This window comes from Argiope bruennichi, chromosome X1, assembly GCF_947563725.1.
Source record: "Argiope bruennichi chromosome X1, qqArgBrue1.1, whole genome shotgun sequence".
NCBI classification, from domain to species: Eukaryota; Metazoa; Arthropoda; class Arachnida; order Araneae; family Araneidae; genus Argiope; species Argiope bruennichi.
This window is the reverse complement of record NC_079162.1, coordinates 134893248-134920582: the sequence shown is the minus strand read 5'-3', so window position 1 is coordinate 134920582 and position 27335 is coordinate 134893248. Positions and strand designations below refer to the sequence as shown.

Below are 27335 nucleotides of genomic sequence, written 5' to 3'. Positions count from 1 at the left end.
TCTGGACGGAAATCACTTTACTTTTATTATATGACATGCGATTAAATTTTTTATCTGAAACATACTCATTGCAATAATCTGTTAATTTTGACAGCAAATTTTATTTATTCACAAGAATCCTCTTGAATGCCATATATCCTGCACTTCACAGTCATGTATCAGTTTTGATAGTTAATTTATTCCTTGAATTGGATCTTTACTTCTTGGAAGGTCATGTTGGGTGAGCTGAATTCAGGGATTGTGCGTGCTTTGATGACTCGATCAAAGGGGAAGCCCATAGCCTTCTTGTCGGGATATTTCTGATCCTTGGCACCACAGTAGCTTACAGCGTCAGCGCAGAGAGGCTTGTCAGTCAGTCCGTTAACCTGAAATTATATCAAGAATGAATTAAAAGGCCCTTGCGATAAGTATGGCAAAAATCCAATTAACCTGAAGTTACTACATGACTAAAATTAACTTTTGAAATAGACATGCAAAGAGTAATTATTTTCACAGGGGCAATTTTTTAGGATAAAATTTTAATAATTTTTTTATGAGAAATACATCGAATGAAATTAATTTAATTTATAAGCATAGTTACATGCCTATTAAAAGTAAATTATTTTAGTTACACACATTTTGAAAACTGTTAAATATAAAATAAAGATGCAAAATTAAAAACTTCTTAATCAAAAAGGAGAGTTTCTTACATGGTCCTGTTCGTAATCGGTGAGCATAACGAACAAATAGAAGTCCATGCCTTTATGATTGCCTCTTGGGATAAGCAAGTGCTCTGGCCAGCCGCAGCTGCAGAATTCAGTGTTGTTTTCGCTGATTCCTTCACCAGCAAGAAGTTGACTAAATTTTGGTGTAGGGGCGACAGTCACAGCTGATTCGCTGGATTTTCTTGTGATTGTATTCTTTCCTGGGGCCACTAATAAAAAATAATGCATACTGAAGGAAAAGTTTTGATTCGAAAAGCATTTATAAATTCCTTGTGGTCTGTTTGAATTAAAATGCTTCTCTTCATAGAAGTGTTTACCTTAGAACATGTCTTGCTCTACAAATTTGGGATATATTACAAATCAGTAATTCTAATATGGCAACTAAAACAATAATTGCAAAACGAAATTGTATTTTTGGATAGAAAAAATATTGGAAGCAAGTGTAAAGATAGCTAATGGATTAATAAGAATTAATAAACTCTTAAATAAATAGTACTACGATTTTTCGATTCATAATGCATTATTTGCAAACTTTTATCATATGTTCGAAAGCTAATCATGCAATATTTAAAAAGACATCCTTCAATTATACTTACATTCAGCATGGAATTTGTCGAGTTCAATGAAATATTTTCTAGCTTCATTTAATGAGAATTTGTTGCCAAGTTCATCATGCACTGGTCCCAAGAAGATTCGAACTGTAGCATGTTTTGGACCACCAGCGGTGTTTTCGCAGCTGATATTGTAAGTGAAAGGCTCGTGATCCAAATGATGGTATTTAACCTATTGAAGTGAGATTTATCATTGAAATGACATATTTTAATATTCTAAAATTTTGATATCTGTTTCATATTGAACTTGCAGTATTTGTATTTTTAAAATAAAAAAGAAGTTCTATTTGACATTCATTTTGGTAAATTATGTTAAATGCATTTTTCCTTTAAATAGCACTATGATGGAATATTCAGAGTAAATCCAAAATTTTTGAATTAAAGACAAAACATGGCGCTGAATAAGAAACGAAAGACTAGCATTAGCTTCTTTGTTTCGTTGGAAATCGTTCACTTTTTCAAAGTGTTATGTGCAAATTCCAAATATTTGTTTTTATGTTCATCTTATCTTTATGAATATGCAACAAGAGCTTTAACAAATAACATATAAATCGAACAATTAAAGGGAAAAATGACTTTTTCTTTGTTTTCAAAGGGCTGGGATTTCTAATTCTCTTCATAAGTAGTAGACTTTAAACCAGTAAAAAATTGACTGTAACTCCTTTTTCTATGCTTTATTGAAGTAATCAGTAATTTTTATGTCTTTATTTAAGGATAATTGTGCAAATGAAAGCCAAGGTTTTATTATTATGTATGAGAAATTTCATAGAGTTAAAAATGGTTAAAATAGTTAATTTTTTGGTATTACATCATATGCTCATAAATTCTTTAGTGAAAGATGCCTCAAAAATCGATTATAATAATTGAAAGAAGCTACTTTCGACGTTCCCTCCTAATGCATTTCCTTTCTTTTATTCGTAGGAACTCATTGATTACATTTAATATACAGATTAGTACATTGACTGATTATTTAATTACGTTAATACACTGATTTATTACATTTAAAATATAGATTGAAGAAGAAAATATAAAGTACATTACCTTCACTTGACCCTTTAAGGAAACTCCATGAGAAAGTTCCAATTGATCTTCCTTCATGTAAGTGTTCACAATATTAGGCAATTTAGCCTTCACAGTAACATTCACAATGCTGATTCCAGGAAAATCAAGCTGTGATAAACGAAAATTAAGTAATAACATTAAAAAAATTACTCTGAATTGTTATTTTATATTAATAATTAATTGCATTATGAGTTTTATATTAATAATTTAATGCATTGTTAATTGTATATTTATACAGATACTCACATCTTTTTTGTCGTAAATTGGAAGTGTTGCCTTGTATTCTTGGAAGATGTTGTCAATAAATCTGTGGTATCTGTAGAAGATAGGGTCACGCAGAGAAGTTGAAGTGTCGCTCATGACACCGGGATTTTCCTAAATTATATAAAATTGAGTAGAAGATGAAATGAAAGAATTGATATTTCGAAAAAAGGAGATTTGCAATGCATTTGAGTAAACAGTTCGATTCATTTTCATTAAAAATTAATTCAGCCCTGAATCTTTCATTATATACATTTATAGCTCTATAAAATAAAAGTGACGACACGTATAGTAGTGAAATGATAAAAAAAGTAAACTAAATCCAAATTAAAGCAAAGTTATTGGAGACTCATTTCATTAAACGAACAGTGGACTCAAAAATCGGAATGAGTTTCTTCTAGATAATAGTTTAATGAGAAATAAATTTGCATATGCTATAAGTATTTTATAATGCAGTTTTTATTAATTAAATAGCAGATGTGAGCCTAAAGCTTTTATTAAGAAATGTCCAAATCAAATTACTCACTACATATATTAAAATGCAATAATTCAATGGCTAAATGAAAGAGTAAATGAGCTAAATCTATTCTAAAATGGAAAAACTGGAATATTTACTTTCAGTGGAATTAAAAAAAAAGTGGTTGATGCTTAATTTTTGTATTATTTTTTTCTTTGTAAATATCGGACTAGGCCAATAAATCTTATTAAAATATTTTAGATTTATCTTATATCTCATTACTTTCTGCGAAAAGTATTGATATTTACCTTGTATCTGCCATCAGGGTCATGGATGCGAGCCATCATGACGTGTCCAGAATTATGAAGATTTCCATAGTATTCTCGGTTCTTGGATTCGTAGCTGGATTCCAGCATAGCTCCCAACATGTCGATACCATGTTCTGGAGTTAAGACGACTTCATTTCCGTGATCATCAATGACAACCCCCAGATGAATAGCTTGCAAAAGTCGTTCTCTCCATCGTGCCATGTCTTGTACATCTACCAACTCGTTCAAGTCGTGGAGGCTTAATCCAGATGGTCGATTGGCGTAGTGGTGACCACTGACCAGAGATGTTAGATGGGGAGAGTAGCCCTCAAGTTTTTCGTTGAAGTTATGGAAGGGAATCATTCGTTGAAGACCAGTGGAGAGACGATCGCAATCATACCTGAATTAATAAAACAATTTTATTTCAGTAGTCTAATTTTTTCCCCATTTTTAATTTCCATATATCTATTTAGGAAAGTGTTTTACATATAACGTTTAAATGATAGAGGGTAATTAATTATTAAAATAATCTTTTTGTTTATTAGTATTACATTCTGTAATCTTTTTCAAATCTGTTATGGGGGAAAGAGGGGATATGCGTTGCGAAAAGAACATATTTAAATTTAAATACAATAATTTAATTACACAGTTAAAGTTTAAACCGTTTACATAAAGTTAAAAAATAATAAAATAATTTACATCACATTTTTTCCGGATAAGCCACTTTTTTTCAAAATTTATTATTACTTATTCGACTAGAGTTACTTGGAAAAACAATATCCATTTAAATGTTTATTTAAGATATTCATCTTCATACTTTTTATTCAACGAATTTTGAATATTAAGTTTCATACATATGAATTTTATTTTATTAAAAAAAGTTACATGTGTGCTGTAAATTTGAGGAAATTTTTTAAATGTAGGAGACTATTTATAATTTTAATTCATAGAGTATCAAAATTATTATGTTTCTTTCTTAAATGAATTTGAGATTCATCAAGTTGTGAAAATAATTTCTTGGTTAAATATAATTAAAATTAGATATTAGCGGAAGTTGAAAAGTAAAGAATGCTTATCATTACAGTCTCACCTCTTTACAAAAACTTACATGAGGATGGATATAAACCAAAATGAAATTTTTTTATACTCGTATTTTTGTTAAAATTTTGATTCTGATATTATGTATTTTGATAAAGTTAAAGATTGTTTCATCATTTAAAATCATAGAGATTTAAATAGAAAGAGAGAGTTAGAAATTTCTGGCTTTCTTACCTGGCGCACATTTGCTGATGCATATAATAGAAAAGTTCTCCTTTCCTATCTTTCACTTTACCCATGACCTCTGGCCTCCAGGTGGCTGGGTAAATGATATGCCAATGCCAATGGTGAGCATTAGCCCCAATATCTTCTCGGAAGTAAGCTAGCTTGTACTCGGGATCCAAAATATTGCCGGTTTGGATAACATCAACGATGAGAGGTGCCTGTAGAAAACAGTTGGGTATCGGTGATTAAATCTTTATCATAATTTATTAAATGAAATATTTATTTATTTATTTTGGAAGATTTGAACAATTCAGGAAGAAAGACATTCCTAAATATACCCTGATTTGATTTGATATTATAAGGAATATTTAACAATTTATCAAGTCAAATATCTCACGTTTTTAAACTAGCTAACTCTTGTTGTAACTCTATAACTCTTGTCTTGCAGTATTTAGTTGCATGCTTCTAAATAAGGTAGTACATACTTCCACAAATTACATATATTTCTATTATTTTAATGTGAGTAATCATAGTTCAAGTATTTAAGTCAATGTGCTTAAATATTCTTCTTTAAACATGATTTTTTTAAAAAAAAATTATTTATAGTCTTTTTGAAATTTCGAATAAATATTTTTGAATTTGTACAGTGACTTAGAATGCTACTTACTTCATCAGACCTCTTGAGATCAGCTTTGATAGCCTGATTGATGGTTTCAGAAGGAATGAAACGATCGGGGAAGATCTCCTGAATCGGAGGTACTGTCACTCCTCGGCAATCATCGCGATGCAACAATGCTACAGAGGTAGAGTAGACGAACATACCTTCGTTCACAATATCTCTAGCCTGCTCAGCGAGGTGCATAAAATCCTCGAAGTCCTTAGCCGCTACAAAAGAAACATATATTCATTGGCCTATTTGAACTTTCATAAGAAAACTAAATTAATAGATTTGAATGAATGAAAATGTAACAAACATATATCTTCATTTAAAAATAAATATTGGATCTATACTTATGTTCGGTTCATTTTATCTTTGGGATCATTTTTAAATTTCAAAATTAGATCAAGTTACTATTTCATTGCCTTTTTACGCAAAGCTTTATTGTAAAAATTTGATGGTTAATATTGATAAATTTTAGCAGTTTCAAATTATAATTATTTATATTAAATTAAACTATATTTAAAAAGTGCTTCCTGTGGTATAAATTATCAAATAAAATGTTTTACGTTTTTTAAATTAATAGAAATGAAATTTAAACCAATAAGCGTCCCTCAGATTGAGTTTTTAACTTGAAAAATAACATTATAGAATTAACTTGCTGAATGAAATTAATAATATAGATTCTAGAAAGAAAGGGAAAGTTACAGTTTATTTTTTGTAGTCCTTCAACTAAGAGTATTTGGTAGAAGTCAATGATATTTATTTTAATAGAAAATTTATCTCTGAAATTACCATTTTCACTATTTGTCAATTTATCAAAATTTGATTTTTTATTTGTTTCAAAATAGTCAAATATTGAATTTTTAACGTAATGACAGTTACTTCCTGAGTGATTATTTCCTTTTAGTATATAAAATTTTAAATCTGGGATGAATATTAATTATTATGCAAAACAAAGCTTCGATTTTTTGTATTTTAATTTGTCATGATTAAATAATAATGGATGTTTCTTCTGCAGTAGTTGCTTAAAAGTCAGATACAAATAATAATCTTTTTTTTCACTAGTTTTGATTCGTTTGATTTGTTGGTAACATTTGAGTTAGGTCAAGGCTAGTAAGGGTTAATGTTTGAGTTAGATATCATTATTATAATAATCTCTGAAAATAGAGAATGTCTATCGTTATTTGTTTATCTAGCTGATTTTTTTTTTATTTTATATGCCCACAAATAATTTATTTGTATTTTTTAGAACATTCTTGGTCAGTTTATATATTATAATTTGCTTTAAAATAAGTACCTATGCATTTTGTGTTAAATATGAACATCCTAAAAGATTTCAGATGATTTTTTCTCTGATTTGTAAAATTCATAGTTAGCTCTTCTGAAAATAAAATTCTGTAATATTTTATTTTTCTGCTAAAGTACTTTTTTTAAATGAATGCTAGTCTTATAAAGATTTTAGAAAATACTTTAGTTAGTTAGAGAGGTGTTAATTTGGTCTGAATTTAACAATTTCCCAACTTTTTTCTTTTTTTAGTGTAATTAAACTGGAACATTCTATCTAAAAAAAAAAAAAAAAAAGACGCATATTTTACGTTTGAAATTCCTTATATATTTTATGATAGTATTATGTATATAGTAACATCTTGTTAACCGGGTGTTAACAAAATTAACAAATTATTTTTGTAACTATATGGTAATTTTCTATCAATGAAAATAAAACAAAATTAAAAAATAGCTATAAATTTTGCACACATTATTAGAATACTATGTAATATATCTACACATTAAATAAGTATGTAGTTTCGTAATCATTATGATAACTTTGTTATTAATGAATTAATTTTTATAAGAAGAACAATAAATTGAATGATGAATTCTGATAGTAAATTTAAGGTATTTTTAAATTGTTAATTTTAATTGAAGACTGTTAACACAGTTATTATGACTATTAGACAGGCGGATTAGACGAATGAGGAGGACTTTCATTCTATTTTATGATGTACAAATAAATCCTTTGTACACGATCATAATCACTGTGATTTTCTGATGCAATTAATTTCAATTATTGAAAGAAACGGATGTCTTCAGATAAAAATTCAGTAATTGACGTAAAAATATTTCTCAGCTTTTAATTGAATATTTTTTAATTCAACTTTTGTGATGAAATTTTGTTCTAGAATGTATAAGCAAGATTCTTAAAGACGATCAAAGTATTGGGACATTCAAACTTACCATGAAGAGTCTCGAAAAGCTCTTGGGCTTCAATGAGATGTTCGTTATGGAAACATGAGAAGAGAACTCCTCGGGGCAATCTACCTAACCTCTTGAGTCTTGGGTCTCTTTCCTCTGGTGGCAAGATAGCCTTGGTCAGAGACGCAAGGTGCTCGAACAGAGGGAGAATACGGCGTTGCTTGTCTTGAGCAGGCATAGTGGCTTGGAGCTTCGAAACTGGATCCCTTCCAGATGTAACTTCAGCGGCTACTGCTGTGTTCAAGTCAGGGGATGAGATTTTATACTCTTTGGATGAGTATCTGTTCGAGGAAATGTTTTCATTCTACTCATAGATAAAGGTAGCAAGATAGGATGGGGAGAAAAAAAAAGGAGCGGCCGAATGAAAAAATCAAAAGAAAAGCTGGTTTCCGGTCAAAAGGAATTCATATAGCTGAAATTGTTTCTTTCAGAGAGCTTGATGTTCGAAGAAATTCCTTTCGATGTTATTTAAAGCCCTTTTCGTCTGAAAGCTAATCGTGGATCTATCGATGATTTCAACCGGATGTCAACTAAAATGAGATATTGGAAGCGATAACTCTGCAGAAAGTCTATTCTTGATTGACTTCCGTTAGGGGCACATAATAGAGGATGGGAAAGTAGGATTAGAACAAAATGGATTTGTAAACAGTGAACAAATCAGTTCACGATTCATAAACACTTAAAGCATAATTTCGCATAGAATTGATTCGTTAGATAATTTTGATAGATGAGCGCATAGATGTGAAAAAATTAATATGAAAGTCTGTTTTCAGAATATGGTGAATCGTCAAATCTTTGTTGCGTGCTTTTCAGATGAAAGATGTTTGAACTGAGACCCAAGTGTTTCCCGCCATATCCTACTATTATATTTAAAGTAGAGTTATTTCTAGAATTGAGAATAGCTTTTCCTGCAATCCGCTCACAAAATTATTATCTAAGTAAAATATTCTGCATAATCAGTTTATTTTCCTTTTCCCTGAATCTCGCCTAAGAATTTGCTATTGAAAATTTTTTATACATGTTTAACAAAACTATTTTACTGAGTAGAATCTTTTAAGTTTCGTATAAATTGAGAAAGCTGACTATGGGCTATTTCAAAAGTTCTGATTATTAGCATTATCAATCATAATTATTATTAACATTCAATCCAGGTTATCATGAAGTTTATTTTTTTTTTACCATGCCTAACACAGATAATGTGAAATTCAATTTCGAGTAAGAATAAACACTTGTTTTCATAACATTTTCTACAACGTTTTTTTTTTTAATTATTATTATTATTTCGAAATATTTTCCTGATGAACTTATTCATGTTAAATTACTTTGAAAATTTATTGTCAATTTGCCGAGATGTAGAGAAAAATAAGTAGGATTTAAATTAGTAATAACGGCGTCGTTCCAAATACCTCTCTCTTGCCCTTTATCAACGAAACATTCTTTGATCTAAACAAAATTTGTGTCCTATTTACTGAATATTATTTAATCGAGTTAATTTTCAATGATGATGGTAATCCTCTTCAGAAAAATAAATTCCTCGTTTAATTTTCTAACTTGACAACTGACTTGTGTAAACGATAAGGCAATATATATCAAATGGATAATTAAAGAGCATATCTTTTTTAATCTTATTGAGGAGACATTTATTTATACATAGTTTTTATTTGTTTTTCATTATATATCGAACATGCAGGGAGATATGAACTATCTGTCTTGTTAAAATTATGATCGTTGGAAAACTTTTTTGGATTAGAGTAAAACCTGCAAATGCTTAAAAGCTGTATTCATAAAGCCATTATTTAAATACCTTTGGAAAGATAAAGATATGTTTGATTTAATTTCTTTCCCTTTCTTAAAAAAGCTGAGTATGTGTTGAGAAATTCGCATGAAGACAATCAAGGAAGGAGATATTTATCACGAAATGTAAAAGATTTCATACCATTAATATTATCTGTCAGTAATATTCTTATTAATCAACCAATTAAGTGCCCAAATAATATAATGACAGGCATGACAAAGAGTATGTGTGCCTCAAGACGAAATATTAGGATATGGTCACCTGAACTTCCAATGGACAGGTTGTATGTCGGAAATGCATTATCTTCTGTAAACAGAAATGCAATCTGAAACTTTGTATTTTGAAACTTAAATCTTGTGATCGCAAAAACAGATAGTATCAAGTTGCATAAATTGCAACCGAGGAGAAGTTTATTTATTATTATTGCATGCATCAAATTTAGAGTTGGATTAGTTAGTATGGTACAGCAAAGAAATCTTTAGAAGAAAAGTATGAATAAAAATGAGCAGCAAAAAGAAAATATATATATATTTATTAATTATGTATATTCACTCTAATATTACAAAAGAACGAAGTAAACTTGGAAGCAGATCCATTTTTCACATTATTGCCTTAAAATAATAATTCCCTTTTCAATTTAAACTTGGGATCAAAAAGAAATAATTCTTCTTAGAATGCTTGGATCTTTTATCATGCCAAATATTCATACTATTGATAAATGATTATTATTCAAACTCTTTAACCAAAGAAACTATTAAAATATTCTGGTTTCTATTGTGCATTATATTTTTACATATTAAATTTTAAAACTGCATTCGAATTCTTTCCTATTTCTTTTGAGCAAAGCAGCTTTTATCCTACAAATATCTATTAATAAAAATGTGCCGTTTTTTAATACGGTATTGTTTGCACTTAATTATTCGTTTTTGCATCAAACTGTATATACTGTATTTCATTTTACTATAACCAAAATGACATGACATATATATATTGGGTGTTTCTAATTTTGGTCTCATTTCTAAAGTGTTAGAAATAGACATATATTTTAAATCTGAAAAATGTTTTAAATGGCGATATGTTATATGTTGTTGAAGCCCAAATACATGCTGTTGAAAAAGTTACGAAATTTGAATTTTTATATAGGTCTCCGGTCCGATAAGTCATATTTAATGAAATATTCTTAACATATTAGCATTCTAAACAATAACAAAAAAATCACCATTCCATGGCTAAAACTGACCCAATAATGAAGCTCTTAATACAACGATTTTAGACCATTTCATGGCTGCCACGAAGTAGAGAATCAACGCACGATGTTCCCTTCATAATTCAATCAGTTTTGATCGATGAGGAATCAAACTTTTTTCCCCTTTAAAATATTAGAGCGTCAAAAATATTTTTGCTAAATGTGATGAATAGAGCAAATCAAGTTTCTTATGACAAGCCTTTTTTCCATTTGTTATAATTAGCAGATCATGTCGTGACAGAAATACTTTCTAAATTTTGTGATATAATAATATAAATTGAGGTTATTTTGAGTAATCGTATTTACCTCGTAAAATATTTAAATTGTTGCGGCAACTTTAGCACGATAATATTTTGTAATACCTCCAGAAAAAACCCCCCGACATAAAATACCCATTGAAGTAAAAGTGCTACATTAGGTTTCCTCTTTGTAAATTTTTATCTGTCCTGAAATAAGCAATATTGAATAGAAAAAATATGTAAATAATTTAAGTGTGAATAACCCAACAAAGTTAGTATTAAATATTCCCATATGTATGCTATATAATTTACTTGTATGAGTAACCAATTAATGCCCAATTTCTGCTCAATATAAGTATCTATGTTTCTACATTTCTTAAAAGAAATAATAAGACTAATTATCTCGTCATGGAATTGGAAACTACAACTCTTTTTTTTAAAACTTTCTCATAGAGGAAGTATACTACGTGATGAAACGTATCCGGACACTTTCAGTTTTGCACATTTTTCCGAATTTCTCCTTTTTTCAGCGCTTCATAATAATAATTGGCACATCTGCAGGATATGTAATGTATAAAAGTGTCTGGAGGCTTTCGTTTGTATTGTAAATCAAATTTCACAATATTAAAAGTTTAATGTTTGTGCAAACAATAATGAATAAAAATATTTTTTTTTAATGTTATTAAATATAAAGGAGCATTAAGCATATTTCACAGAATTCAGTATAATTTTTGAAGAGGCAAGTTAAAAAAATATCAGTTTGTAGAAAATCCTCGTCATCTGGCTTCTTTTAAGGATCTCTCTCTCTCTCTCAATATATATATATATATATATATATATATAATGCCTGAATTTTATCTATTTCTGAATTTTAATTATATCAATTGGAACTTTATATATGTATTGCCTTATATATTTGGCTTCGAAATTAGGATAAGAAAAATATGCTACATTTCGCGCATGCGTTTTAAAACTTTTTTTACTAAAAATGCTCATATTTCCTTGAATATTTATAAAATTCTCTTCAGATTTTTATATAATGTTTTAATAATACCTAGTCACATATTAAATTTCATGTGATTTGAAAATTTTGATTCTTATAAGAAATAAATAAATAAAATAAAATACAATCCATAGAAAAATGTAAGATTTTCTTTATAAAGGGCTATTTTTTTTCCTAAATATAGTTCCACTTTTATGAAAATGTATATAAATATTGCTCAAACCAAATAAAACTATTGTTGAAAGTTCCAGGTCATTATTTGTTTCACATAAAATGATGTTAGCCGAAATCCTTTCCTTCTTAATTAATTTTTGATAGATCCTCTAAATGCGCTAGTGTCGGAATCTATATCATAAAATGCGAGTTTAAGTATATTTGTTATATGGTCGAAGTTCAAAGATAGTTCAATAGTTCATCGAACTATTCTCGATAAATTTGAAAAAAAAAAGAAAAAAAAAAAAAGATAGATAGGAAGAAAAAGAAAAACCGCGAATTCTAAAGCGTCTGGATACTTTTAATCACATAGTATATGAGGAAGTGAAGAATTGCAAAAATCAAACAATTTTATTTGCGAGATTTTAATGAGTCTCGCTGTTTTAGAACATCTTGTATCTGGAAAAAACCATTTACCATGTGTGTCTCTGAACATAACTCGATAGTGGAATAGGCTTGTCGAATGAAATTTAATATGTGGTATTTATACCAAAATGAAGATTAGTGGCAAATTTTTTAGGAAGTCCATCACTGGAAGCTTTGTCTGTCTGTATACATAAAAAATTAGGTGAATGAAATCTGACATCCTATTTTCCAGAGTTATAGATATGTATCAAATTTTAGACTAAATTCGCAGAAGATTGCCTATCAGTTGGTATATTTATTCATGTTTAAAGGAGTGCAAAAATGAGAAATTAAATATAGATAAACGGAATTGATTTGTGGTACTGATAACAATCTTGTAAATCTTTAATTTGTCTTTGGCCGGCCGAAGTAAAGAGGCCTCCAACGCAAACTGGATTTTTTTCCACTGTGCATTGAAGGCAAACAGAAAATACGTCGCATTCTGGAATTTAACGAGAAAGTCGGTGGTAATTCGCTATTCTTTTCAATCATTATAAATCATACGAACAGAACTTTCCCTAATGGCACTTCATTCCAATCGTAGTGTATTCCAAAGAATGAATTTTCTCTCTTTTTTCGGCTAAAAATAACTGCAACATAATTGGTTTTAAGCTTGTTATTACGGTTATTATTCTGAATATTGTTTAACATCCTCTAGCGTGTAATTTTTGTAGTTATATAATTTCTTTTATTATTTTGGAAAAGTAAACAATCATGACTTTTTATTTATGTCGAATTTTAATGCTTATGCACTAGTGTCATAAAAGTTTGTAATCGGACTACTGTGGACTGTTGAGTCTGTTTCTGAAGATCTTAGCTACGAGACACATAAGATTAGCCACATACATTCGAAAGTCAATGAAGAATTTGTAGCTCCTATTACATATTTATTTATATCTCATATATGTTGCTTATTATTAATTCAATATTATTCATTGAAAAGGCTTCAAATAATTTATCAGAGTTTTTCAAAATAGGAACATTTTCATGTGATTCTAAATTGTGTATTGTTAAAAATTATTCGAGCGATCCAATATTTAAACGAAAATAGAAAATAAGAATTTTAAAACTATTCAAATATCGAATTTACTATTTAGTTTGAACTCTTTTGATTGATTCATTTCTTCATTTTTTGATTCATGCTATCAATCAGTTTTTTTCTTATCTCCTGATTGATACTGAGTCATTCATCTTTGAGCGGCTAATAAATCTGATTTGTATTTTCACATTCTTCAGAAGATAACTTCTGATTCGAAAATGGCCGTAAATTTTTAGTGGGGTTAGAGTATGGACTTTATAATAGTTACTCCAGTATCTTTACAAAAGGTTATTTCATTTTGAGAAAACTGAAAAAGTTGGTACGTAAATCTTGTAAGTAGTCTATTGATTTAAAATTTATAGATTATATCTTTTTGAGAAATAATCGTCGGCAATCTTTGAAATGTGTTTTGGGCTATTACCTTGCTGGAAGACGTATCGTTGAGTCATATGTAAATTTGTGGAGGATTTCTTCAGAATATGGGATATGATACCATGTATTGTGCATTCTTCCAGTCGATCATCAGAATTTCGCCAACTCATTTAAATTAAAAACATGCCCATCCTGATTAATTTCCGCTTCCATGTCTTACTATTTGTAGAATAATCCTCTGTTTAAGTGTCTCACCAGCTCCACATTCTCTTGCGGTTTTTTAATCCTAATGTTTTTGTCTGATTGCTGCAGGATTGTGAGTACTTCGAAAGATTCCTTTTTTGTAAGGACCAAACAAACAAGCATCTTTCGTATACATACGAAAACAAAGCTTTAGCATACTTTGTTTTGAGATGTATTATTTGTTTCATTGGATACAGTTGATCAGCCCTGGCGGCGAACTGTTACACCTTCAAGTCTTCAATCATCTTGATGATTTATCGTCAATCTTACTATCATTGGATCTTCTCTTCACTTCAGATTCAGTTTTCTATTTCGTTCTCTTTTGCATTTGATGGATCCTGTCGTCAAATCGTAGATACCAGATATCAATGATTTTCACTTTTTCATACGATAATCTATCCTTCCGTTCTTTAATGGTGAAGAAATATCTAAACTCCTGGGTGTGTGCTTTCAAAAAGGAGATAAAAAAATTGTCTACTGAATAAATCAATTGAAAATTTTAAATTTTAACAAATTAAGAATCAATCTACCCCCACTTAAACATAAATTCGTCATTAGTCGGTCAAATAATTCCGGACAGCCATAATGTACTGTTCCAAACATTAATGTTTTATAAAAAAAATAGTGGTATTTTAAGAAATATTTAATACACATATGCACTTATGGAAGACGAAATAAAGTTTTAGAAAATCATAAAGGAAAAAGAAAATTATCAAGATTTTAAAGCCTTATGAAAAGAAGAAATGTTAACTCTGTAATAATTAAGAACTGCACTGTACATTGGTTAGTTGTTGTTAAATAAATCGTGGAGTAAATACTATAATAAGGGTGTGGAGGAGAAATTTCGAAAAAAGGTTGACAAGCTTACAAGGGAAAAACAGGAGGAGGAAAATTGATGAGATTTTTTATAATATTAGTACGCCTTTAGGATGCTCCATCATTAAAATATTAGAATGCAAAAACCAATTCATAAAAGAATGGCCCTTCAATCTTTGGCCTACTAGTAAGTTCTTGCACTTCCGAAATGCGTTGTTGTCAATGTGCTCGCGTAGATGTTAGTAGGTTAGAGTTCGTTCCTGGAGGCATCTTTATTGCTTCTTTTTTAAAATTATTACAACTAAATAAAATATTTATGAATAATTTTAATCTATGTTACTCCTTTTTAGGCAAAATGAATTGTTTTTCATCAAATTATAATTTTAAATGGTTAAATAAGCATTAATTTAACTGTTATGATGATAAATAATGCTAATTACTATTATCACTATAAAATCATTAAAAACGCTTTTTTTAAATTTTAGTGGGGAAAAATTATTTATTCTAATATTATGATACCATGGTCATCTCGGAAATCAAAGGCAGTAGCTGATAATTTATTAAACACACAAGTAAATTTTTTTGATCTTAGTAATCGAAAGGAAATAGTAGAAAGTAGTTATTAAATAAGCAAGTGCCTAAGCATATGATGCAAAAGTTTAATAATCATTTAAATTTGAAGAAAGCTAGAGAAATAAATATTTTTTTACAAGTACAAACATTTATTTCTACATCTAGATGACATATACTATATGCGAATACCAAAAACAACACGAAGTGCTTTAGGAAAGCATTAGCAGAATTTTGTAACAACAACAACAAAAAAGTTAAGCGATATGACATCTCAACTATTTCTTCTTCAGTTCTACAAGTATTGTTCTTCTGGATATTCTGGGCAAACGTGTCACTTTTTCATGGATTTTACTACGGCGGAGAGTTTTATATATTTTTAAAATTAATTAAACATTATATAGATAGTTAAAATATTTTGCACTTCAAATATCTGTTTGTATCGGGGATTGAAGATGAAATCGTGCTATTAATGAGTAACATATTAAAATCATTTGTAAGTTGTTAATTTAATTTGAAGGTTTTTGAAAATGCATCCATACTTCTAACTATTGTCCTGATTAAAAATTAAATTATAATTTATTGGGTTAATGAACATTTATTTTTGGCTATAAAATGAGAAACATATTAATTAAACCTATTTACAAATTGTTAATTTAATTTTAAATAATTTTGAAAAAACTAATCCATATTTATAATTATTTTTCCTTTTAAAAATTCCTTTATTATTCAAGTATTAAGAGAATAAATATATATTTTTACGTAAGAAATGAGTAACATGTAAATTAAAATTATTTGTAAATTTTTAACTTAATTTAAGATAATTAAAAAAAGAATTAAAAAACGTATCCAGGTATGTATTCTGACCTATCTATCCGTTGCCATGAAGCTGCTTTAACAACTGCGCCACTTGGACCTCCGGGCTGCATGAAAACTTACAAGTTAGCAAATAATTCGAGGGTCATTTTTAAAGAATTAGTTGACTATTGCATTAGTATTTTAAGGAATAAACATCTTAAAAAGTATCCTGCCATTACACCGAATCTCTTCCCGCACCCAAATTTCCAACCTGTGCTCACTTTTGGTTCGTTGTCGTTTTTGCTGTTTGATCGACGCTTAAAATCACGAGAAAATAGCCTTTGGATACTTTCGAAATGGGAATGTTGGTTGCTTTGTCAGTCTATAAGGTTTAATGGCTCATTGGCCAAATTAAACTCATTTACGAATCAAAAAACTTAACAAGCACTCGTATGCACAAACAATACATATGCAATAAAAAGTATAATTTTTGCTTTCCCTGTCTGTCTGTATGATGAAATTTTATACTTAAATGAGAAATATATGCATTTTGTATGCGATATAAAATGTTTAGATCCAAGAGTTTTTAGAAAGTCCCAAATAAACCACAGTTAAACGAGTCAACTTCAGGCGTAACTTCCCAAATTCGCCTTAGGTTAAAAAAAATCAATGCTCATTATTTTAAGCTGATTCGATATTAGAAAATTGAGTAGCTGATAGATCAGGATAGGGAACGAAGAATTTTCTTGGACAAACATTTTGTAACTGAATTTCTTATAATATCGTTAAGAGAGCATTTAGATAATTTCAGAGAAGACGAATTATTGGAATCAGAAAGACTGTAAAATTATTTCTGCCTTGAGATTCGGAACTTTTTAAGTGGAGAATCGTTCACCGAAAGGTTACCCATAGGGATTGCAATACCGGACCAAAATTTCAATACCGGTATTCGGTATTTTTTAAATCTTAATACCGGGATACCGGTTTTAATACCGGTATTGGAAATTTTAGAAAAAGAAAGAAAACACAGGTACTTCTTTGTTTTATTTGCCAGTTTTATTAAAAGGGTAAATATCACAAAAAAATAATTTGTAACTTATAAATTATAACAGTATATAAAGAATCACAAAAAAGTAAAGGAACAACATACTTATTTAAATCACAAAAAATTGTAAATATCACTTTTCAGTCTGTGGTACTAATACAAATTTTTGAAATGTGATCTTAAAAAACATAATGCATACATTGTACTGTCATTAAGCCTGAAAAGTAATTTTGTGCAAAAAATTACCAGCTGTCGAAAACGCTCTTTCGGCATCTACGATAGTTAGTGGTATTGTTAGCAGTGTGCGATATACTTTTTCCAAGTATTTACCTCTAAATCCGTCATCTTCTAATAAATCGATTTCTTATCGGATGTTTTTGGATACAGCTGATTTCTGTTTTGTATTTTGGTTTGTTGAATTTTCTTATTTATCGCTAATTCTAATTTTTGTTCAAGAGACAATTCCTTTTCACTATCGGCATTAGTGTCATCATAATCTTCGATAATTGAACCGAATTCTTTTGAATGTGGATAGGTTTGTGGGTAAAAAATTCTAAGAAAATTTACTATAAACTTAATCAAATTGGTTAATTTCTTTTTTTCTTTTTCATTTTTAAAATCATTATAATTATGTAAATACCATAAGACATTTTTTATTTCGATATGCCTTTCTTCTATGCGATTTTTCAATGTAATATATAATCTTCAGATAGTGATGTGAGGTATTCTAGTGTGATGTATGCTGTTCGGAGTAAACGGTTCCAGCGTGTTTTAAAATCTAATATTAACATATATTCTGATTTATTTTCAGTTAGTATGTATTTTAGTAATATGTCATCTTTTATAGGGAAAGTTAAAATATCTTAAAATTTTTTCGAATTTTATAAATTATAGGAAGCAATTCTTGATGGTTTAATATTTCATCCTCATTAGCAATATCTTCTTCAAAAATTACATTGTCATTATCTTCATTGTCAATATCACTCTCACTCTTACTCTCTTCAAAGTTGGACTCCGAAGTTTCTATATCCACAGTATTTAGATTCTTCTATTCTTTATTTTTTTGGTATAATACATCTATTACTCGTAACTGAATTCCATGAGCATAGCACAATTGCTGATTTGCACCAATCAACTTTCCAACTTTTTTCATAACTGTTGCTTCATCAGTCATTATGGATAGAATTTCTTCTTTTAGAGATAATCCATGTTTCGCTAATTTAGATTTAAGCAATTAATTAAGCCATTAATTAGTTAATTAATTTTGCCCGTTAGGGAGACATAAAAACAAAAACGTATACTAATTTGCTATGTTGGCGATCCCTGAACATATAGTGGAGACAATTTAAAAAATTCTACTAAATACCGAAAAACCGGTATTTAAACTTGTGAATACCGGTATTACAAAATTGTACAAATGGCTCAAAATACCGGTATTCGGTATCCCGGTATACCGGTATTGCAATCCCTAGTTACCCAGTCTATTTATTCCTGTTCAGTCGAATCGATAATTTTATATAGATAGATGCGTCGAGCTTTGTGGCTCAAAATGTTATAGTACAGATAGAATTTTTTTTGAAATCTAATAGTATGAATCAATTTCAAGAAACGCCTTTCGTCATATTTTATTGAATATATTGTCAAATCCGAGTCATATCTTCTCATGGCACTTAATCTCTGAATATTATCGATCAAATTTCTAAGAGCTTTCATATTTATTAATAAGAATATGGAAGCACATTTTAGTTTCAACAATAAAATTTTCCTGGCATGCAGCTCTCTAATCCAGGAGACATGAAACGAATGCTATTAATAAACCAAGACTTTATTAACATATTTATAGTGCTATGGTATATGAAGAAAGATTGTGCAAATTACTCATCAGATTTGTATAGAGTGGTAAAAAAAAGATACAAAATCGTTTCCCCCTGTTTCAGTTTTAAAGAATTGTTATAAAAATTTTATTCTTATGACAGAATGTTGTAAGAAATATGAAAATATTCTGTTGCTTGGATAAGGATACCTCCTTGATAAGGTAAAACTATTTAGGATGGAGAAATAGGCAAAGAATGAACATTTTTGTTCTAATATTAGGGTGGACGATGCTCTGTGGTGCTCAGAGAGTATGCGACTAAGGAATCAGACTGGTGTTGAAGATTTTTTTTATAAAGCAGTAAAAATTAACAAATCACCGTAAGAAACTAGGGACTGATGACACTGCTTGTATTGACTACCTGGTATGCCACAGCGATCTCAGTCCCTTCAAAATTTATCATTTGAAATTTGGGGAGGCATTACATTATTTACACAACATGAGTTTAAAACCTTTTTTTTGCTGGCGACACCATTTATGTACGAAACTTTTTGTTGCCTTAAATGAACATATAAGAAGAATGATACATCCTGAGCCTGGTGTAATAATTAAAGACAAATAAAAAAATAATATCAATAAATTTTTTTGTCAAATTTATATAAAAACCTTCAAATCACAGTGGCATCTGAGCCTCCAAACATTCCCCTTTCCCCCTCCCTCTCCAAGTTTCTGCACCACACCAGTGAGATTATGTTTGACTCTTGATGTTATATTTAACGTACACCAGACTAATATACTCGAGGGTTCTTTTCTGGAATCAAGTAACGAATCTAGAGCCTTTCATTTCCATAAGCAAAGACCTTTCAGCATGCCACTGCGTCTCCCGAGAGAAAGCGGGGAATAGAATCCGCTGTTTGCATTTCAGTAAGGATTTTCCTTAAATAATTTGTCATATTTCTCCTTCTTTCATATCTAGAAGTAATTGCTTTTGAAAACTGAAAGCAGCATAGTTGGCTTTAAAATGAAATGTGCAAATTCTCGTTTCACAGATCAGTTTTTGTGACAGACCTATGTATTTTCCTATTTTATTTAATATATTATAACAAGGTTGCTTTTTTTAAATTTTGGAATACAATATCTGTTTTTATTTCGGCATGTATTCATAATTTATAGCATTTATTAAAGAAAATTAATAATACAAAGATTGCTTGCATTCTATTTTCTCAAAACTTGAATTCAATACTACAATATTTTTATACGATGTAGTTTATGCTATATTGTGCGAAGTTGTATAAATTTGATTTTTAGTATACTCCGATTTACGTAATTTGGTGTAAAATGCAATTGACATAATTTAATTTTAGACTTAATTAGTTGATTTTAGTTTGAGTTTTTACGGTTTGGTTCTCTTGCGCAAAAACATTTAATTTTAGACAATTGAATTGAAAAATAAATTTTACTAAATGTATTTTGATCCTAAGAGTAAGTTAGGAAAACAACTTTTTTAACTGCTTTGCAACGTTTACACTCATTTAATGTCTCCTATCATTCCAAAGTTCTGAAATTTTGTTGGACATGCATTCTAAATTTCTGAATTATTATAACAATATGCGATTTTCCGAAAATTTGTATTTCAAGTACTAAAGAAATAAAAGCTATTTTTTCTTATTGGATTTCTGGAAGAACCGATTATTAATCGAAAATCTTTCATGAACAGTTTAAAGCCAAATTTACAATAACTCTTTCTTCATGAATTAAATAAATAATACAACAGGTCGAAGTTTCTTATAATCCTAGCATTCATGTACCTAGCAAATTACAATCGAATTTTTGACTATGTACTGTATTCAGCTTAACAAATTAAATTAATAATTCTAAATGCTATCGTTCAAAAATTCTGTCATGATTAGATAATTTAAAATCCATAATTCAGTTAGAAAGAATATTAATAAATTTTAAAGAAATTGGTGTAGTTATGCACCTATGTACTGACATTTTATTTGAACTCAGAATTTTTATAACTTCATTAGAAAGAAGCTAATTTTTTAGCGTAACTGTTTTTCAGCTATGGAAGTTATGATAGCAGTGAAGGAAAACAACAAAGTTAATGTCTGAAATACTTTATTCGACTCTTCATAATTTTCATAAGTCTTAGATTAAATTACATTGCCGAAATATTGCAAATATTTTTTTTTGAAGAGCTTATCAGATTTTGCAAATTTGCCAATGACTTCCGAAGGATGTTCTAAATAATTTACAAGATTTCTGAATTTCCGGTGCTTAAAGATCTGTCTCGAATTAGTTCTTTTAGACGACGTGTTTGATCTTGACGTCAGTGCAGCTCATGTTTGGTGTCAAGAATTCAGCAACAGTGTCAGCAGTGATGACTCGATCGAAGGGGAAGCCCATGGGCTTCTTGTCTGGGTATTTCTGATCCTTGGCTCCACAGTAACTGATGGCATCGACGCACACTCCAGTGGCTTCACCACCAACCTATTGAAAAATACAGCTATTAGTATAATCAGTTGCCAGTAGGGTGCTAAATAGCAAGACATTTTTGGTGGTGCTGATAGAAAATAGAATTGTTAGTAAAGTCTCCAATCGTTAGTAAAGTGAAATCAAAAAATTTTAACTGTTAAGTTATTGAAAAATGCAACTGTTTCTTGATAAGAAGCTATTGTCAAAACAATTATGACAAAATACCTCAGTAGGCTCTAATGTTGTTAGTGTGAGTAATATTATAAGGAAGTAGATAAAATCAATGCACTTTCAATTGATGTTTTCCTCCAAAATGAACCAGAACTGAAGGAAATGGATCCATGTGGCAAAGAAGGGGATTTAGATATTCTTTTCAAAGCAAAATTCACGTAAGAGGAGCATCACTTTATGATTTTACGTTTGCGGGCCAAAAAAAAAAAAAAATGGTTTATTTAATATGCAGATATTTGCATTAACTGAAAATGTGCCTTTTCAAACAATATCTGTAAAATGCAGATTTCCAGTTAGAATTTAAAAATAAATTTAGCATAAAAAATCTGCATCTATAATAGCAATGACTTTAAATCCGGACCGAGAAAAGTCTGATCTATTTTAATGGATTCGCAATTTTTCAGTGTATAAAACATACTTGGCGAAAACCTATATTAAGAAAAGTATTTTTTTATACTTTTCCTCTTGTAAGTTGTTTGCTAGTTTTTAAAATTTTTTAACTCGAATTTAAAGAATATTTGTATTTACAAATAATAGCTATAGCGAAAAACAGAAGCTTTTCGAAGTTATTCACATACATAACGTTCAATGCAAATTGCTCTACGAAAGCAAAATTCCTCCAAATATCTGGGTTTCTTTACACTGTGCATGCTAATTAGCTATAAATTTATCAACTTTTGATTTTCAAGTTTAATAACTGATTTTTATGATTTTCTTGAAAAATGTTTTACTGCACAAGACACCTAGCTAAAATAATATTTGCAACAACCGAAATATGAACGACGATGTTTTTCTGTCCCAAAGGGAAAATAAAGTATTGCCTAAATTAGCATGCTTAAATATTTTAAAATGAAAAGTTAATTAATATCAGAAATTAAAACATTACTCTATGGTTGTAAATATCTTATTTTGTAGTGTGAATTTTCTGTTCACTCGGGAAATAAGTTATCTTTTTTGATACTAAACATAATATCGAATGTATACTTACAGCATCCTGTTCATAATCGGTGAGCATGACAAAAAGGTCGAATTCCATTCCCTTGTAGCTACCTCTGGGTATAAGCATGTGTTCGGGCCATCCGCAGCTGCAGAATTCTGTTGTAGCTTCACTCACTCCCTCGCCAGCCAACAATTGCTTGAAGGTATGAGTTTCACTAACAGTGACGCTGGAGATTTTGTGGTCTCGGGTGATGGTGTTCTTTCCTGGTATTACTATTGAAAAAAGACAATGTAAACAATTTACTTGTTGATTTTAATTTTCAAATACATTTCTAGACACTGATTGTTGATCAATGATTACTCTTAAAAATAATTTTAATTTTGAATGCTTACATTCAACTTGGAACTTGTCCAATTCAATGCACAAAGTTCTCTGGTGTTCTGGGTCCAATCGATTGCCCAACTCGTCGTATTTAGGTCCCAGGAAAATTCGAACTGTTGCTTGCTTAGGTCCACCAGTTTGGTTGTCTACGCTAATGTTGTATGTGAAAGGTTCATGATCCAAGTGATGGTATTTAACCTGGAATAGGTTTGAATTTGTTAAGAAGAAAAATAAAATTGACTTTTATAAGGCTATTTTCATCTAAATAAACACTGAAAATTTGAATACCTTTACAGAGTGTGTAGTACCAAAATCGATGCCATGAGTCAATTCCAACTCATCAGTTTTTATGAATGTGGTCACGAGGTTTGGAACTTTGGCATTAACTGTTACATTTACGACTTGCACTCCAGGGAAGTCCAACTGCAAAATTTAACAGTTTTAGGAATTGGAAGACTAAAACTCGTAATAAAATGTTTATTAATATATTTTAGAAGTTTTATTTAAAATTATCATTTTATATGTGCATTGTGGGAAGACAAATTCACTGTTTATTAACAAGTAAAATGATTGTGGCGTTTTAATAAAGGAAAAGGTAATATACTTACACATATTTCTTATTTGTTTTTTAATTTTATTAAATTAAAAAAAATAGCATTTTTTTGTAAAATGATTATTATTGGTAATAATAATATATCATTTAATTTTATTATATTTAAGCAAATTTTAATCTTGTTTTTGAAAATTGATTATATAGCAATGTACATGCTTTTGACTTCGAGCAGAATGAGAAAACAAATTGCTCGAAATATGGTAAAACGCAATTTATATTTTTAAAATTTTTACCTGAGCCTTGTCATAAGGCTTCAGAGTCTTTTTATACTCCTGGAAGATATTATCGATAAATCTATGATATCGGTAGAAGATAGGATCTCGGAGGGAAGTTGAAGTGTCGCTCATGACTCCTGGATTTTCCTAGAAAATAGAAAATAATGCAACAATTAAAATAAATTTAAGCTTTTTGTGTCAAAGGAGCCAAAAGTGATGAACTAAATGATTGAATAAGCCTATCTTTATAAAAAAAATTCAGATTTATTTTTACTTACATTGAATCGACCGTCAGGATCGGTGATTTTAGCCATCATGACGTGTCCCCAATTATGAAGACTTCCATAGAACAATTTATTTTTGGATTCATAGCTGGCTTCAATAAGAGTTCCCAAAATATCAATACCATTGTCTTCTGTGAGTTTAACTTGTTGGTGATTTTCATCTTCTACGTATCCTAAGTCTATGGCTTCAAGGATTCTTTCTCTCCAACGGATCATGTCCTGAACATCGACATCTTTCAAGTCGGTAAGTCTGAATCCTTCTGGTCGGGAAGCGTATTGTAAACCACTGACCAGAGATGTCAAATGAGCGGAATATCCTTCCAATTCTTCTTCGAAGTTATGGAAGGGTATCATTCTCCTCATGCCGTTGGACAGACGCTCGCAGTCGTATCTAGAAGTTAAGAAAACATGTTCAAATATCTTATTTAAAATTATGATATTATTTTATATAATTTTATTACTTTATGTGATAATTTCTAAAATTCAGGGTCAGAATTAATCTGCAGTTTTATACTAAAGGCTTCATTTTATAAATACTTTTAAATAGTAAGAAGAAATTCACTTAGTTTTGATGTATGACGTATCAATTTATATATCATATGAATTTATCTTTGTATTATTTTTAGAGTTTCTGGAAAAATATTTCATCTGTGTGACTCAGTCCTTTCATGTAGAGCATTGTTAAGAGTTTAGATCAATAGGCATTTTAAATTAAGAAATCGTAATCAATTGCCTTAAAATCCTATAAAAATTCGGTAGCTTATAATTGATATAAAGAGATTCGTAAATTAATTAAACTATTTTAAATATGAAATTGTCTATAAACAAGCTTGCATATTTACTCATTTTGTAAGAAATAGTAAAATTTGACAATTTTAATAAAATTTGTAGTCTTTCTTGGTTTATAGACGAAGTTTTTGCGAAATACAGTTTTAAATGCAATATATACTAATTTCTTGATGAACATCTATTCAGTATAGTCTTATTTTTATGCATTAATTTTGTATATTTTATTACAATTACCTGGCACACATCTGCTGGTGCATATAATAGAAAAGTTCTCCTTTCCTGTCCTTAACTTTTCCCATGACCTCTGGCCTCCAGGTAGCTGGGTAGACGATGTGCCAATGCCAGTGGTGAGCATTGGTGCCTACATCTTCTCTGAAGTAGCTCATTTTGTACTCAGGATCCAAGATATTTCCAGTTGACTCAATTTCGACCACAATATCCTAAGAACGAATATTATCTTGTTACTATTTTTCTTAGTCTAAAAAAAACAGCCGTTTGAAATTAGGAAGTATGAATCTTTCTATTATGATCATCATTTAAGATATTAAAGATTTGAATTGATTTTAAAATTCAATTGGTTTATATAAAATAACAATTATCTATTTGGCACCGTTTTGATCTATTAAAATAGTATTTAGTGCTATTGGTTAAGAATATCGCTAATTGCTAAAATTTGTAAGAAAGATGGACACTAAAAATAAAACTGTTTAGATAAGATTTAGTATTTTAAATCATGTTGGCAAGATTTTCAAAGTAGCAGATTAAAAACATAACTCATTTTACATGAAAGAAACATTTACCAGAATTACCTCTTTATAGTATTTGCAGAATACCGTCAGAAAATCTTTTATTTTTTCATACAACTTTTCAAACAAATGCATTTTTTATATTTATACCTTTTCTCCTTACATGCATTCCTTTATTGAAGGATTTTAACTGATTATTGTTATTACGAGAATTATCTATATGAAATTGGCTATAAAAGAAATGAAGCTAAAATGTGAAAATATTAATTATGAAGATAAAATTTTTAAAGAAAGTCGAAATGAAAGAACAAATGATAAGAGAGAAATTTATTTCAAAAGTCAATAAGTTGTTGTATTGACTAAATCAAATTAAAATTAACTCTTGATATAAACTTTCTATGAACATTTTAATCTACATTTAGGTATATACGAACCAAACAGCATCAGAGCTTATTTTGGCGTCAAAAGGAAGTTACCTTGTCAGGATGGTTGGTGACTTCTTTGAGAGCCAAGCTGATGGTTTCAGATGGGATAAACCTATCTGGGAAAATTTCTTGAATTGGAGGTACAGTGACACCTCTGCAGTCATCTCGATGGAGGATAGCCACAGATGCAGCATATACGAAGAGACCCTCATTTACAAAGCTTCTAGCTTGTTTGGCCAAATTCATAAAATCATCGAAGTCTTTGGCGGCTAGAAAGGAAATATATATATATATATATATATGATGAAATCTATTCAGACTAGTGCTGTGGTTAAGTAAGTGTGCAGACATAAGGTTAGAAACCAATAGAATGAGCCTGAAATGTTTCGACCAAGTTTAAATCACAATTACAGATAAATGCTTGCTCTAGATTCATTAAAAGCATGATGTACCAAAAATTTATATTTTTCGAACTAGAAGTATCAGATAGCAAGAAATTTCAATTAAAATTATTCTTATTATTATTAACATAGTTTATTTCCTTTACATAATTACTTTATATCCATCTTTATTTTCAAAACATTTATTTGTGTAAGTAAATTATTTTACTTAAAAACTATTTAATCTAATGAAAAAAATATATTCATTCAATGATAGTTTTGTTTGAAAACAAAATTGAAGTAAGCATTTAAAATGAAAGCATGGGCCAAATGTGGGATAATTTAAATAAATTACACTGTTAGAAGCAGAATGTAAGAATTTTGAATATTGAATTTTTCAAAGAGAAAAACTCACCATAAAGGGTTTCGTAGAGCTTAGTGGCTTCTGCGAGAACTTTCTCGTGAAAGCAAGAGAAGAGTTCTCCCTGTGGTAGTTTGCCAATGCCATGAAGTCGAGGATCCCTCTCTGCCACGGGTACAACCGTCTTCCTGATGGAGGTCAGGTGAGTGAACAAGCTGCACACTTTCTGCTGCTTCTCTTTGACAGACATCGTCAGCTTCAGAGGGTCACTGGACGATACAGAGGTCAAGAACTACCGAGCCAGATGACTGCAGT

At 29.6% G+C, this 27335-nt stretch overlaps 1 protein-coding gene across 1 annotated transcript; it reads right to left on the bottom strand.

Moving 5' to 3' along the window:
- LOC129959410 (uncharacterized) lies at window positions 1–27335 on the bottom strand. The gene is made up of 18 exons (XM_056072231.1): window positions 27075–27335; window positions 26331–26548; window positions 25343–25548; window positions 24314–24710; window positions 24054–24182; window positions 23496–23630; window positions 23219–23405; window positions 22875–23098; window positions 21491–21670; window positions 7563–7884; window positions 5334–5551; window positions 4676–4884; window positions 3404–3803; window positions 2624–2752; window positions 2357–2485; window positions 1301–1487; window positions 690–913; window positions 1–365 (listed from the first exon to the last, which is right to left on the bottom strand). The coding sequence occupies exons 1-18, from the start codon at window positions 27268–27270 to the stop codon at window positions 177–179; spliced, it is 3879 nt and encodes a 1292-aa protein (XP_055928206.1). The 5' UTR covers window positions 27271–27335; the 3' UTR covers window positions 1–176.

What these genes read in the sequence shown, in the direction of transcription:
- LOC129959410 (XM_056072231.1), bottom strand. Translation starts at nt 27,270, where the DNA reads ATGTCTGTCAAAGAGAAGCAGCAGAAAGTGTGCAGCTTGTTCACTCAC. An exon ending in CACCAGCAGATGTGTGCCAG is followed by an intron (nt 24,711 to 25,342) that starts GTAATTGTAATA and finishes CTTAACTTCTAG; the next exon opens with ATACGACTGCGAGCGTCTGT. An exon ending in ATCCTGACGGTCGATTCAAT is followed by an intron (nt 24,183 to 24,313) that starts GTAAGTAAAAAT and finishes TCTATTTTCTAG; the next exon opens with GAAAATCCAGGAGTCATGAG.